This window comes from Arachis stenosperma, chromosome 1 (genome assembly GCF_014773155.1).
Source record: "Arachis stenosperma cultivar V10309 chromosome 1, arast.V10309.gnm1.PFL2, whole genome shotgun sequence".
Taxonomy (NCBI): domain Eukaryota; kingdom Viridiplantae; phylum Streptophyta; class Magnoliopsida; order Fabales; family Fabaceae; genus Arachis; species Arachis stenosperma.
Window position 1 is genome coordinate 118,106,488 of NC_080377.1, and position 13,857 is coordinate 118,120,344.

The following is a 13,857-nucleotide window of genomic DNA, read 5'->3' on the forward strand; positions in this document are numbered from 1 at the left end:
CATGCCAGATTTATATCCCTCCGCTTTATTTCCTTTTTTTTTTTTTTCTGAATCTCCTTAATTTTTTCACTTTTTATTTGTGATATAAAGAGAAAAAGGTGTTTTGCAATTATGTTGAAGGATAATGTATCTAAGTAAGATGTGGAAAATACACACAGGATCACCGGATTTGTTATTTAAAATATAAATTTAAGAGTCAAATTTATGTATCGAATCTTTTAAACTTATTAATGTACAAATTTAACTTTTATATTTGTATACTTTAATTTTTTAAGATTTTTAATATATAAATTTAATTCTCAAATTTGTGTACTTTACTCAAATGGGACATTCAAATTTCATTTTTTTTTTCTCATCTTAACAAATTTAATCGTCTAATTTATTCTATAATAATTTGAAAAAAATTAACTCCATACTAAAAAAAATTCAATCTTTCTAATAAGTATATATTACACACCAATTCTCTTGGTATAAAAACAAAGTTAGCCTATTTTCCCCCCTTTTTTTATCACTATATACTATCTCCTTTCTTATTGGGGGTAGATTTTGTACTAACAAAAGGCTCTAATGCATTATGGGCTGAGTTACTGTGGATCTCTTCTGTTTGGTCATGATCCTTTTCGCACTGCTAACTTCAGTCCTGGCCCAAACTTCAATGATTGGTCATGATTGATAAGACACTTTTGACCAATAAATTGCATAATAGTCACTGAGATTTGTGTGAATACTTATGTTTTCCTTTAGATTTCGATTTTTTCATTGTAATCTTTTAGATAGAGCTTTGAACACTCATAGTAACTCCTAAACATATTTCTAGTGATGAGTCATCACTGAAACACTGATGTAGCGTCGTTTTGTCACGTTGGATGACTCAAACGGCTAGCTGAACTGGCTCATTTCCAATTTATATCCACATTGGTCCATTCCACTATATTTAATCATAAATTCCCAAATTTTTATAAAGTTTATCTCTTCTTCATGTTCATCGCTCTCTTCTCATTCTTTTGTTTGAGATTCTTGTTCATGTCGATGATGGGTTCTGTTTGGGAGTTCTTATTCATGTCGATGATGGGTGGTGGTAGCACTGTAAGTGTAAGTTCTGTTCGTTTCCCATCTAACTGAAACCGGACAAGAAAGCCAAACAAGAGCACAAAATTGGGAGTGCCAGAATGGTGTGGTTGTGGCTGCCAGCCGATTCTCAGATGGTCTGGGACTTACACCTGTAATTTTTCTAACTCACATTATAATTGGGACAACTATAAAATGGTTTGTTTGGATTTGAATCTGTCTCAAACCATCTAAAAACTGGCTGGCAGCCACAATCGTACCATTCTGACACTCCTAATTTTCTGCTCTTACTTGGCATTCTCGTCCGGTTCCAGTTAGATGGAGAACGAAAGAGTTTCCACCACCCATCATTGACATAAGCAAGAGCCCCAAACGGAATAATGAGAAGAGAGCGATGAACAAGAAAAAAAGATAAACTTTATGAAAATTTGAGAATTTAGGGTTAAATATAGTGGGAGGAACCATTGTGGGTATAAATTGGAAATGAGCCAGTTCAGCTAGCCGTTGGAGCGATCCAGCGTGGCAAAACAACACCATATCAATGCTCTAGTGATGATTCATCACTAAAAATTTGTTCAGGAACCACTATGAATGCTCAGAGCTCAATCTGAAAAACTACCATAAAAAAATTAAAATCTAAAGAACTACATTGAATATTCACGTGAATCTTAAGAATTACTATGGAGATTTACTTCTCTTTTGACCCCATAAACATAAAGTTATGCTTAAAAAAAATAGCTATAAGCATATAATATAACTTAGTTATAATTATAATTACATATATTTTAAAATAATCAAAATAAAAATATTTTTATAAAAAATGTTCAATATTTAGTTTTTAATATATATTTATTAAATAATTTAGTTAACAAGTATTTTAAAGATATATATTGAAATTATCCTTAAAAATTCTTTTATAATAATATATAAAATTTAAATTTTAAAAATATTTTTAATATGCATTTATTAAAAAAATTACTAGTAATTTAATATGTGACATTAAAATATATATCAGCTAAACTGAAACAACAAAGATGAATACAACGCATTTATTACTAGGAGACATTAGTGAATTTTAAACAATTATAATTGATTAATCCACGAGGTGGTTGGTTGTATTTTGTTTTCAAATTTAATTTCTAACTAGATTGAATCAGAGTAGGCAGATATGTTTGCAGAGCCTTCAGATCAGAGTAACTATTTTGACTCAAGACCAAAAATTTTAAAAAATGTTATTTTGCCTGTGTAGTAATAAGTCTACTAGTAGAGTAGATATAATGTCAGTAACAACTTTTGACCCTTGCTTACACCCAAAAGTAAGTTCACATTGGCCTCTCTCTCTCTCTCTCTCTCTCTCTCTCTCTCTCTCTCTCTCTCTCTCTCTCGCGTACTAATTAGTTATCGATTGGATTTAACATTTGAAAAACCTATGAACCACTAATATTGAAACTACTACCATTATAAATAATTAGAGAGAGAAGAAGGCTAAATAAATTTTTGAGAATTTATATTTTTAATAGATTAATTTAAAAAAAATATTAATAAAATTTAACAGATAATAAATATAGATAAAATAGTTTAAATTAAGATTTTTTATTTTAATTATAAAGATTAATTAAAAAATAATATATCTATATTTATTATTTTAAAAAAAATTATTAATATTTTTTTAAATTAATTTATTCAAAATATAAATTTTTAAAAATTTATTTGTCACTCTACATTCTTTACTCGATTAAAGATTAATGAGTACCTTCGGAAGATAAAGTTTTAAGTACTTTGAGGAATAAAGTGGCGGAATTAAAAAAGAAAAAAGTTCTTAATGGACTGATCTTAGGATTATGATCAATAATGAATAAGTTTTGAGCAGGTTAACCTAACATAAAAAAAAGTAGTTAAAACTGAAAAGTAGTAGGGCAATGCAAGCCAACTAAGCTGGCAATTTAATAGTTTATTAATTACTTTATTTCAAGCTTGACTTAAACAAGTCGTAACGACATGCAACTGATCCCCAACAACTAACGATACCCCTTCACTTACCACTTAACATAATTGTCTCATCTCAAACACTAATAAATAAATAATTAAAGGCCAATTCCACCACCTATGTACTTTATAGTTTATACAGTTCATTAATTTCATATATTATCTATTCACGCTAACATGCATAATGCATACACAAATATATACTATAGTATACCATATATTTGATATAATTTAATAGGGTCGTTCTCCAACATAATTTCCCACAGGATCATAGTTACAAGTCATGAAAACATCACCAGAATCGCACACAACTCTAGCACAACCAATTTTTCTGGTGGTCTTCCACACAATCTGAGTGTAATGGCCACACATCTGTCCTTCTTCACAAGAATTGGTTGCATAAGTGTAGTACTTCTCTTCATCAGCCCAAGCTTTCACTGCATCGGTTGGGGTCCAATCAGAGCCACTTCCCCAGAATATGTTCTCTCCAAGCTTGAAATCGTTCTCCGGGAATGAGTGTTCAAGCTTGCAATCTTGTTTCCTCTGGCTGCCCCACCACCTTGCATATTGCTCAAGCTGGAAGTCCCACATCAGTGGCAGTTCCCATTTCGTTGCTCGGACCAGGTTGTGCCTGAACAAGAACTCTAGTGACTCTGCTATGCACCCCCAGCATAGTTGCTTTGATACCTTGTATATGGTTTCGTTGCTTGGTCTTGTTTTCTTCTGGCTTAGTTGATCATTGAGTCGAGAAACTAATGAAGAAGAAGGAGATGAGAGAGTTTTTGTAGTGAAGGTGGCAAGGAGGAACAAGAGTATTAGGAGAAGCAAATGGGGTTTCATTTTCATATTGGATTACTTTGTGTTAATTTTAGTATGTCTGGCACCAAATTTTGAGCTATGTACCTTGCTTTATATATGGAGTTAATGGCTAACCAATTAAGTGTTGAGAGTGTCTTAATTAGTATAAAATACTTAGACATTAGAAATAATGAAAATGAATGTGTGGTTGGAATCTAAGCTGGGTTGTTGTGTAAGGGAATCAGCAATAATGAAGTCATGTGATTAGTGAGTGATTAGTATTCTAATATTAAAATAAAAAGGCATTTTCAGCTTTAGATGTGGCACATTATTGTGGTTTGTGGAGTAGGAAAATTTTGGCATATTAGCAGAGACTATAGTATTACTATCCCTTGTGAAGGAATAAGGATGATTGAATAATATTGATGAATGGTTGGTTAATGGTTGATAGTTCCCCCGTGAGTAAGGGATCTCTGTTGTGCTCGTGAGTTTTCCCTTGTCTATACTCTGAGACATGAGTGCCCACCATGGGAGGTTCTAGAACTATGAAATCTACACATGTCACAACAACCAAGTGTGATATCTGTTGTTCACATGCATGCTTATATTACTGTAATAAATTAACGAGGTAACCACTACCAATGTTGAAGTAAATAAATAATGATGTGAAGATTGGTACTTAATGTTCTGCTCTTGTCTTTTGCTACTTGGAACTTTGTTTAATGGCAAGAACATTGTTTGAAAAACATGCTTAATATTTATGTGAATATGACATTTCCACATTTACATAATCACAATTACATATTCTTTTGGACTTTGATATAATCCTTGATTGCCAAACCCTTTAGCCTGGCGAACTTATTCTATAACTTCATTGAATGAATAAAGTCAATCTTAAAAGCAGATTTATATCCTCTAACCCTTCATTGCTGAAATAGATAATTGAAAGTTATCATAAATGCGTTGAATCAACATCATCCTTAGATTCTTCTTGCTCCTGTGATGATGTCAAACCAGATTTTTGTTCCAGCAGACTTGATAGACTTTCACAGAACTGATAAGTGATAGCCAAAATCAAAATCAGTGACTTAATTGATGAAATTAACTTTCATATTCATCTTATAGCAATATTTTTCTTACTTTGGTATATGTTCTTAGATCTCCTGCAGATCTTGATATCTCTACAACACAATGAGTTGGAGCAACTTCAATCAACTGGGCTGATAGGTCAAAGTATGATCTAGAACATCTATTCATCATCTGTTTCGGGTGTAATTTTATCTGATATATTAAGATTGAAATTAATTCCATATGGTGTACCAAACTCTAGAAAAAAAGTACATATTTACATACACACATTTAATTAATAATCAAATTATACCTTAAAGTTGTTTATTTTCTCTACTGACAACCTCATATCTGTTGCAGCAGCTTCAATTTTTTCTGTTGTTTCATTGATTGTGTGTTTGGATCCAAACCTTGTCTTCTGCTTCTTGTGATCCTAAAATTAAACTGGAAAAAATTAGCATTTGTAATAATTGAATGTAACATAGAGATAGTAAGTTAATCCTCTTTTAGATTTGTAGACATGCCTGTTCTTCTTCAAAAAGGCCAGAAAGATCAAGGTCCTGTGACATGGCTATTAGTTGAAATGCATTAATGAAACTTGAGGACTTTGGTATCTTTGATTCTCTGATTTTCTCCTACAGGCACAGATTGTTATCATTAATAAGAGTGAGTTTATCTATGTTAATTTCTTTTGAAGTTGCTGTTTTTTAAGGAATTATTACCTCAACTGAATCAAATGCAACATTACAATCATCCAGCTTAATGTTCTTATCACATTCAGATACACAAGCAGGTTCATAATCTGTTTGAAACCACTCATCTTCAATAATATCTGGAATAGTTATCCTCTGGATGAAACAAGAGAGGAAGTTGAAGAATTATTATCCATTAATTAATTACACTTAATTAATAAGCATAACAACACATAATGTAAAAGTCCTAGAAGAATTTTCACCTTTCCAGGACGTGGTACAAATATTTTGGCAATTAGTTTCTTTTGACTTTGAGTAAACCATGGTGGACATTTGTATGCTGCTCTGCATATCTTTCTTACAAATCACATATTAGGTGTACTCTTTATCATAATTATGATATGGTATAGATTTATTGCACTTTTGAGTATACCTTCTCATATAAGTTCATCAAATTGTGATCATCAAATGGTAAGAAGCCTGCAAGTAATTCAAAAAGAATCACCCCACATGACCAAACATCAGCAGAAGCTCCATCATATCCCTTGCTCAGTATCAACTGCAACATCACAAGTAAAATGGGTCATAGAATCAAATATTTAATAGTACTAAATTCTATGTTGAAGATGTAGCTTTAAATATTTTACATTTATACCTCAGGTGCCACATAACATGGGGAGCCACACCGTGTGTTTAAGACATCATTAGGCTGTTAATGTAAACAAAATTTGACTATCAATCACAATCACTTATAATTGAACTGAAGTTATGATTTTAAGACCTTTTTTTACCTTTTGGAGTGCACTTAATCCAAAGTCAGACACTTTGAGGTTTCCTTTGCTGTCAAGCAACAAGTTTTCTGGCTGTCGGCACACCGACATTCAAGATATTTAGATCTCAGACATCTTTAAGTTCACTTGGTAATCATTTCGGTATAAAAATACAAAGAAACTACGAGATATAAATTTGTTTGGAGAATGAAACAAATATAAACAAAAATGTGTTTGTTTTAGAACAAAATCCAACTCTTTTCCTCCAAAAACTGGGACAGTAAAGACAATAACAGAGATATAACATTTCTGTTTTGTTTCTGTCCCAAGTTTCTATGAAAATATTTTATCTATCCTAAGATTGTTACCAATAACAGCCTTATGTACAGACATTATTAGACAAAGCTAAGGATACCTTGAGATCTCTGTGATAGACTCCTTTGTTATGGCAATAGTCCATGGCATCAATAAGCTGCTGGAATAGTTTCCTTGCCACATGTTCATTCAGCTTCTTCTCATAGGACTGCACAACAACAATGATCAGAATTGAAGTGTTATAAAGTAAGAATAAGTAAATATAGATTATAGTTCAATATGGAGAGGTTATTGACTCTCACCATCTTGTCTAGTACTTGTCCTCCTGAGACATATTCCATCACAATGTATATTTTTGTTTTTGTCCCAATCACCTGTTTTATCAACAAGTTCATTTCAAAACACAAACAAATACTGAGAACACAGTCTATGCATCATTAAGCTTCAAAGTAATTATTCTGATTCAAGTACGAAGTTAATTAGTACCTCGAAAATTCTGACAATATTGGGATGATGCAGAAGTTTCATTGTACTAATCTCTCTTTTGACCTGGAACATGTCACATACATCACATGTATCGATTAATAAAATAAAAAGAATATAAAGGATGATGAATGTGAATGTTTGCCTGGTTCTTAAGATTGTTTTCCATGACCATATGCTTATCAATGACTTTGATTGCAACTTTTTCTCCATTGTCTTCATTAACAGCAAGCTTAACCTTAGAGAATGTTCCTTCTCCAATTGTCCTTCCAAGCCTATACTTACCAATATGTTTCTCAAGCCCCATTATTCTTCCTCATACAAAGTTATGCAATTCCTCACTATGATGATCTCTGCAGTAGTTGTATGCTGTGACAATTTTTTTTTTTGACTCTGAATTCAATTGGGGAGGTGATTGAGTCCAATTTATTTTGGATGGTTTTTTCTTTCCTATGCTAACATCCATTTTGGTGGGTCTTGTCAAATTTCTCAATGTGACCCTATAAAAAGATGAAGATTTAAAATTAAAATATAATTGTTGCATCTTTTGAGAGGTCATGAAAGAGTCAAAATTGATGAGTGGTGCTCTTTCACAGAAGGAAAGGTAGTTAGCTTGATGTAGCTGGTTGGCTAGTGGTTAAGACTAAGGAACGTGTATAGCTTTTGAAGGGAAGCTAGCATTTGCAAAATTAATTAGAAAAAAAGTCTTATCCAAAACACAAAAATATGCTGTACATATATACTTACCATTTGATTAGTTAATAAATAAATTTTAAGAAGTATATTTATATTTGAGCATGTTTACGTTATGTTCATATATTATATTTCTTTTATCCCCAACAATATCTCAAATGTGTTTCACATGGAAAACTTAGACACTATTAATAATGAAATTATTGTGGGTTTGATGTGATCGGTATCCGTTTTCTTTCACTGTTGGAATGATTATATGATTCGTATATTGCCAAAGATGAAACAAACAAAGACATGGGGTATTGGTGTTGTGTGTTTAATTCTGATTCAGGCATGTAATAGGCAATAAGCCATGGTATATATTCAAACTTTTTTCATCCTTATACAAAAATGTATAGATTTATTTTGGTGTTAAATTTAATGATTGTATCTTTTATAGACATATTTGATGTATGTTAAGTGTAAAACTGTACTATTAGGTCAACTACTCGAGTTTGAGGTATTATTACATAGAGCGGTGGTTGCTTGAAACACAACGTTATTGAAACCATGACTTAGAAGAAAAACAATTTGCATGTGTGTGCCATGCATGATGAACTTTTTAAGATATTGCTTCGTTCGTAGGGTGATAAATTTACAATAAATCCTTCCTAGGAAAAGTCAGGAACCAGCAGATTTATTAAAATTTGGCCAATACTTAGTCAATAAAACAAAAATAAATAATTCTTCACTATTAGATAAAATTTTACACCATTAAATATATTATTGATGGCTAATTAATGGCTACAACTCACCAAATTTGCTGGTCCCCTAGCACTCCTCTTAATTTTAAGCCAATGGAATATTTGTACAACGTGTATAATGAGCTATTTATTTGATCCAATATAAGTTAAAAAATGAACATTCAAGATAAAATACTACTAATTTATCAAACACAATACAGCTATACTATCCAGAATAACCATCCGGTACCAGAAATAATAAACATCTGATCTGAATCGAACATCCCTAAATCCCATTATACACATTGTACAGATATTCCATTAGTTCTCTATACTTCCTCATATACAATTTATAAAATACGGACATTTCTTTCTTGAAATTACTGTGCTATATTTTGTATACAACACTCATCTGACACACGGAAGTAGATTTTTTCAAAAAATTTTTAATTATTTGATAAAATATGATTTTTCATTATTTAAAAGTTTTAAAATAAATTTAAAAATAATATATATTATCATTTATTAACGTAAAAAAATATTTTAAATATTTTATATAATTAAAAAATATTCTATATTATATATTGTTCATACCCCGGCCCAATGTTAAGGGCCCAGGTCCAATCGAAAGGCCTGATCCAATAGATTAAGCCTAGCAAAGCACCCACCTCCATTCTAGAGGTCGGTGTCAACCCCGACTTGGTACGAAGAAGTCGGTTGTGAGATTAGCTGGCAGATAAATACTCATTCAAATGGGTAACCGCCCCTGAAATCTCTCTAACCACTTCATAAAGCCATATCTTAACCTCCCTAAGATAATGGGACGGTTATTATCCTAAAGATACGGCACTACTCCAACGGTGGTTATTGGCTCACCACTATAAGTACACTGACACACCTCAGGTATTCCTAAGTCCAATACTCTCTAAGACCTGCTTACACCCTTGCTAACTTAGGCATCGGAGTGTCTTTGCAGGTACCACCCCCCATTCACACGCGAGCACAAGTCGGACGGAGCCTCCCGAGTTACGGACCCACCTGGAGTCCTCCTCCATCACTCACTTGGGCCGCCAAACGCCATCCATTGGACTAATCTCCGGTTACCCACCGTAACATTGGCGCCGTTGCCGGGGACCCGAGAGATCATCCCTCGATGGCAGAAAGATCCCATGAAGAAGGCCATGTCGAAACAGATTCTGAGCAAGAGAATCTAGGCATGGGCAATGACAATGAAGACACAGCCCAACATCAAGATAACGACCAACACAGAGAGGGTACCTCTGGAATGAAGAATCCAAAGGTAAACTCCTCAGATGGTCGTGAATCAGAAAAGGGTGGACCATCCCGCGTAACTGAATTGATGGGACTAGTCCATAGCCGCCTGGAGCAATTGGAACAAGAGCGGGAGAGGCAAAAGGAAACCGAAAGGTACCTTAAGGAAGAGATGGAACGACGAAAAGAGTTAGAAAGAAAACTCTTGCAGCTAGAATCCTCTCTCAAGAACTCCCGCGACGAAGGAGAAGATCAACTCCCAGGCGGAGAAGATCCTTTCAGCGAGGACATAATGAGGGCAAAAGTTCCAACGAACTTCAAAAGCCCTGATATGGACCTCTATGATGGAACTACGGATCCAAAGCATCATCTTAGCAACTTCAAAAGTCGGATGTATCTGGCTGATGCCTCCGACGCTACGAGATGCAAGGCCTTCCCGACCACTTTATCGAAAGCAGCGATGAAGTGGTTCGATAGCCTCCCCCCGAGATCCATTACTAGTTTTGAAGACCTCTCCAGGAAATTCTTGATGAGGTTCTCAATTCAGAAGGATAAAGTAAAACATGCACCGAGCCTCCTGGGAGTAAAACAGGAGGTCGGAGAGTCTCTACGAGCCTACATGGAAAGGTTCAATAAGGCATGTTTAGAGATCCAAGACCTGCCCACAGAGGCAGTAATAATGGGGTTAGTCAACGGACTTAGAGAAGGCCCCTTCTCACAGTCCATATCTAAAAGGCACCCCGTTTCTCTAAGTGATGTACAAGAAAGGGCCGAAAAGTACATCAACATGGAAGAGAATGCCAAATTAAGAGACCTGAGTTCACGACCTACTTCCTCCTCTAGGGAAAGGGAAAGGGAAGTCAGGAAGAAGGAAGAGCCCGGTCTCGAAAGGCCCAGAAAGTATCACTCTTATACTCCTCTAAGGACTTCTATAGTGGACGTATACAGAGAAATTTGCAACACTGAAAGACTGCCGCCCCCAAGACCCATTAAAAATAAAAAAGGGGGAAGTCGCAGCGAGTATTGCGAGTACCATAAAATATATGGTCACTCCACCAACGACTGTTACGACCTCAAAAATGTGATAGAAAAGCTGGCTAGAGAAGGTCGGCTTAACAGATATCTCATGGAGAGGTCGGACACCCATGGAAAGAGGAAGCGAGATGATATGGACAGGAAAGATCCTCCACCACAGACCCCTGAGAGACACATTCACATGATCTCAGGAGGTTTTGCGGGAGGTGGAATCACCAAATCTTCTCGCAAAAGATATCTGAAGAGAGTCTATCAGGTCGGGGATGAGACACCCGACCTCCCCACTATATCATTCACAAAAGAGGATGGGCAAGGAATAATCCCCGGGCATGATGACCCCGTGGTGATAACTATGATCCTAGCCAACGCCCATCTCCACAGAACCCTAGTAGACCAGGGAAGCTCGGCGGACATCCTTTTCAAGCCCGCCTTCGACAAACTAGGGTTAAATGAAAAAGAGTTGAGAGCTTACCCCGACACTCTATATGGGTTAGGGGATACGCCAATAAAGCCACTGGGATTTTTACCCCTTCACACCACCTTCGGAAAAGGGGAAAAATCAAGGACTCTGAGTATAGACTTTATAGTCATCGATGAAGGGTCAGCCTACAATGCCTTAATTGGCAGAACTACCCTTAATCGACTTGGAGCAGTAGTGTCAACCCCTCACCTCTGCATGAAATTCCCGACTCCAGGAGGAATAGCAACGGTGAGGGGAGACCAAAAATTGGCAAGGAAGTGCTACAACGAAAGCCTGAATCTGAGAGGAAAGGGCAAAGAAGTCCACACCATAGAGTTGGGTGGAGCAAGAACCAGAGAAGAGCTACGACCCCAGCCGGGTGGAAAAACCGAGGAGATACAAGTCGGCGAGGAGGAAGGAAAAAACACTTACATAGGAGCCAACCTAGGGGAAGCCCTGAAACAAAGGTTGGGTGAACTCCTAAGAGATAATTCCGACCTCTTCGCCTGGAAGGCTTCCGACATGCCCGGGATTGATCCCGAGCTCATGTCTCACAGGCTCTCAGTTTACACAGGATACCGACCTGTACAGCAAAGAAGACGCAAGCTCGGCCCAGAGAGGACCTCCATAGTAGAAGAGCAAGTACAGGCGCTCCTGGAAGCCGGCTTTATCAGAGAGGTCAGATATCCAACATGGCTAGCCAATGTAGTGCTAGTCAAAAAACAAAATGGTAAATGGAGGATGTGCGTCGATTATACCGACCTAAATAAGGCCTGTCCTAAGGACCCTTATCCCTTACCAAGTATTGATACCCTGGTGGACTCCAGCTCAGGGTACCAATACCTATCATTCATGGACGCCTACTCGGGATATAACCAAATCCCGATGCATGAACCCGACCAAGAGAAAACATCGTTCATCACACCAAAAGCCAACTATTGCTACGTGGTCATGCCATTCGGACTGAAGAATGCAGGAGCCACGTACCAAAGGCTGATGAACAAAGTGTTTTCTCCCCATTTAGGGAGCTTAATGGAGGTATACGTCGACGACATGTTAGTAAAAACCAAGCAAGAAGTCGACCTCTTAACCGACCTCTCACAAGTCTTCAACACTATAAGGTTGCATGGGATGAGATTAAATCCCGCAAAATGCGCCTTCGCAGTAGAAGCAGGGAAATTTCTAGGCTTCATGCTAACACAAAGAGGGATTGAGGCCAATCCCGACAAGTGCAGAGCCATCCTAGAAATGAAGAGCCCGACTTGTTTAAGAGAGGTCCAACAGCTCAATGGCCGACTTGCAGCCCTCTCCAGATTTATGGCAGGATCGGCACTAAAATCCCTTCCACTATTCTCCCTGTTAAGGAAGGGATGCCAGTTTGAATGGACTCCGGAATGTGAGGAGGCGTTCCAAGAATTCAAAAAATTCTTGAGCCAACCTCCTATCTTGACCCGACCAATACCGGGAAAAGACCTCGTCCTATACTTATCCGTCGCAAACAGGGCTGTCTCATCAGCCCTGATCAGAGAAGACGAGGTCGGGCAACACCCGGTCTATTTTACCAGCAAGGTTCTACAAGGTCCTGAACTAAGGTACCACAAACTAGAGAAGTTTGCTTACTCCTTAGTAATAGCCTCAAGAAGGCTAAGACCTTACTTCCAGGCTCACACGATAAGAGTCCGTACGAACCAGCCCATGAAGCAAATCCTTCAAAAGACGGATGTTGCAGGGAGAATGGTTCAATGGGCGATAGAGCTCTCCGAGTTCGATTTGAGATACGAAGCTCGGACTGCAATTAAAGCCCAGTGCCTCGCCGACTTCATCGCAGAATACGCAGGTGAACAAGAGGAAAAACCAACTACATGGGAACTCTATGTAGACGGGTCCTCCAACAAAACAGGGAGCGGCGCAGGCATAATATTGGTAGATGGAAAAGGGACCCAGATAGAGGTCTCCTTAAAATTTGAATTTCCAGCTTCAAACAATCAGGCAGAATATGAAGCCTTGATTGCAGGATTAAAGCTAGCAGAAGAAGTTGGCGCCACAAAGGTGACAATCTATAGCGACTCACAAGTGATGACTTCCCAAATAAGTGGGGAATATCAGGCAAAGGACTCCAATATGAAGAAATACTTGGAAAAAACCTTGGAACACCTTGGGCACTTTGCGGAAACCGAGATCAAACACATAACTCGGGATCTAAATAGCAGAGCTGACGCCCTCTCCAAGTTAGCAAGTACCAAACCCGGAGGGAACAACAGAAGCCTGATTCAAGAGACCCTACAAGAGCCCTCGGTATCAAAAGCAGAAGATGAACGAGAGGTTCTTGAGGTAGTCGGCCTAAACCTCGGATGGATGAATCCCTTAGTCGAATACCTAAAATTCGACATCCTCCCCAAAGAGGAGAAAGAGGCTAAAAAGATCCGAAGGGAAGCACAACATTATACTTTGGTGAGAAATGTCCTTTACAGAAGAGGGATATCAACGCCATTACT

General features: G+C 36.9%; 2 protein-coding genes across 3 annotated transcripts; both read right to left on the minus strand.

The window, feature by feature from the left end:
* Positions 1 to 2,999: 2,999 nt before the first annotated feature.
* LOC130936287 (pathogenesis-related protein PR-1-like) lies at positions 3,000 to 3,950 on the minus strand. The gene has a single exon (XM_057866335.1). The coding sequence runs from the start codon at positions 3,898 to 3,900 to the stop codon at positions 3,286 to 3,288; it is 615 nt and encodes a 204-aa protein (XP_057722318.1). The 5' UTR covers positions 3,901 to 3,950; the 3' UTR covers positions 3,000 to 3,285.
* Positions 3,951 to 4,501: 551 nt separating this feature from the next.
* Positions 4,502 to 7,817, minus strand: LOC130936269 (CBL-interacting serine/threonine-protein kinase 21). Of its 2 annotated transcripts, none has more exons than XM_057866326.1 (13): positions 7,326 to 7,817; positions 7,184 to 7,246; positions 7,000 to 7,071; positions 6,798 to 6,905; positions 6,404 to 6,475; positions 6,268 to 6,321; positions 6,046 to 6,171; positions 5,876 to 5,965; positions 5,643 to 5,768; positions 5,445 to 5,555; positions 5,234 to 5,353; positions 4,993 to 5,033; positions 4,502 to 4,906 (listed from the first exon to the last, which is right to left on the minus strand). In XM_057866326.1, exons 1-12 carry the CDS (start codon positions 7,485 to 7,487, stop codon positions 5,007 to 5,009), a joined length of 1,131 nt encoding a protein of 376 aa, XP_057722309.1. In that variant the 5' UTR covers positions 7,488 to 7,817; the 3' UTR covers positions 4,502 to 4,906; positions 4,993 to 5,006. The 2 variants fall into 2 exon arrangements, with proteins under 2 accessions (XP_057722309.1, XP_057722303.1); XM_057866320.1 differs by having other exon boundaries at positions 4,505 to 4,906; positions 4,993 to 5,133; positions 7,326 to 7,812.
* Positions 7,818 to 13,857: the final 6,040 nt, after the last annotated feature.

Bases quoted from the DNA above. Each gene is read 5' to 3' on its own strand.
- LOC130936287 (XM_057866335.1), bottom strand. From the start codon at position 3,900: ATGAAAATGAAACCCCATTTGCTTCTCCTAATACTCTTGTTCCTCCTT.
- LOC130936269 (XM_057866320.1), bottom strand. From the start codon at position 7,487: ATGGGGCTTGAGAAACATATTGGTAAGTATAGGCTTGGAAGGACAATT. The intron at 7,072-7,183 runs GTACTAATTAAC...TTGATAAAACAG, and splicing joins ATATTGTCAGAATTTTCGAG to GTGATTGGGACAAAAACAAA. The intron at 5,769-5,875 runs GTGAAAATTCTT...TGTTTCATCCAG, and splicing joins TTGTACCACGTCCTGGAAAG to AGGATAACTATTCCAGATAT.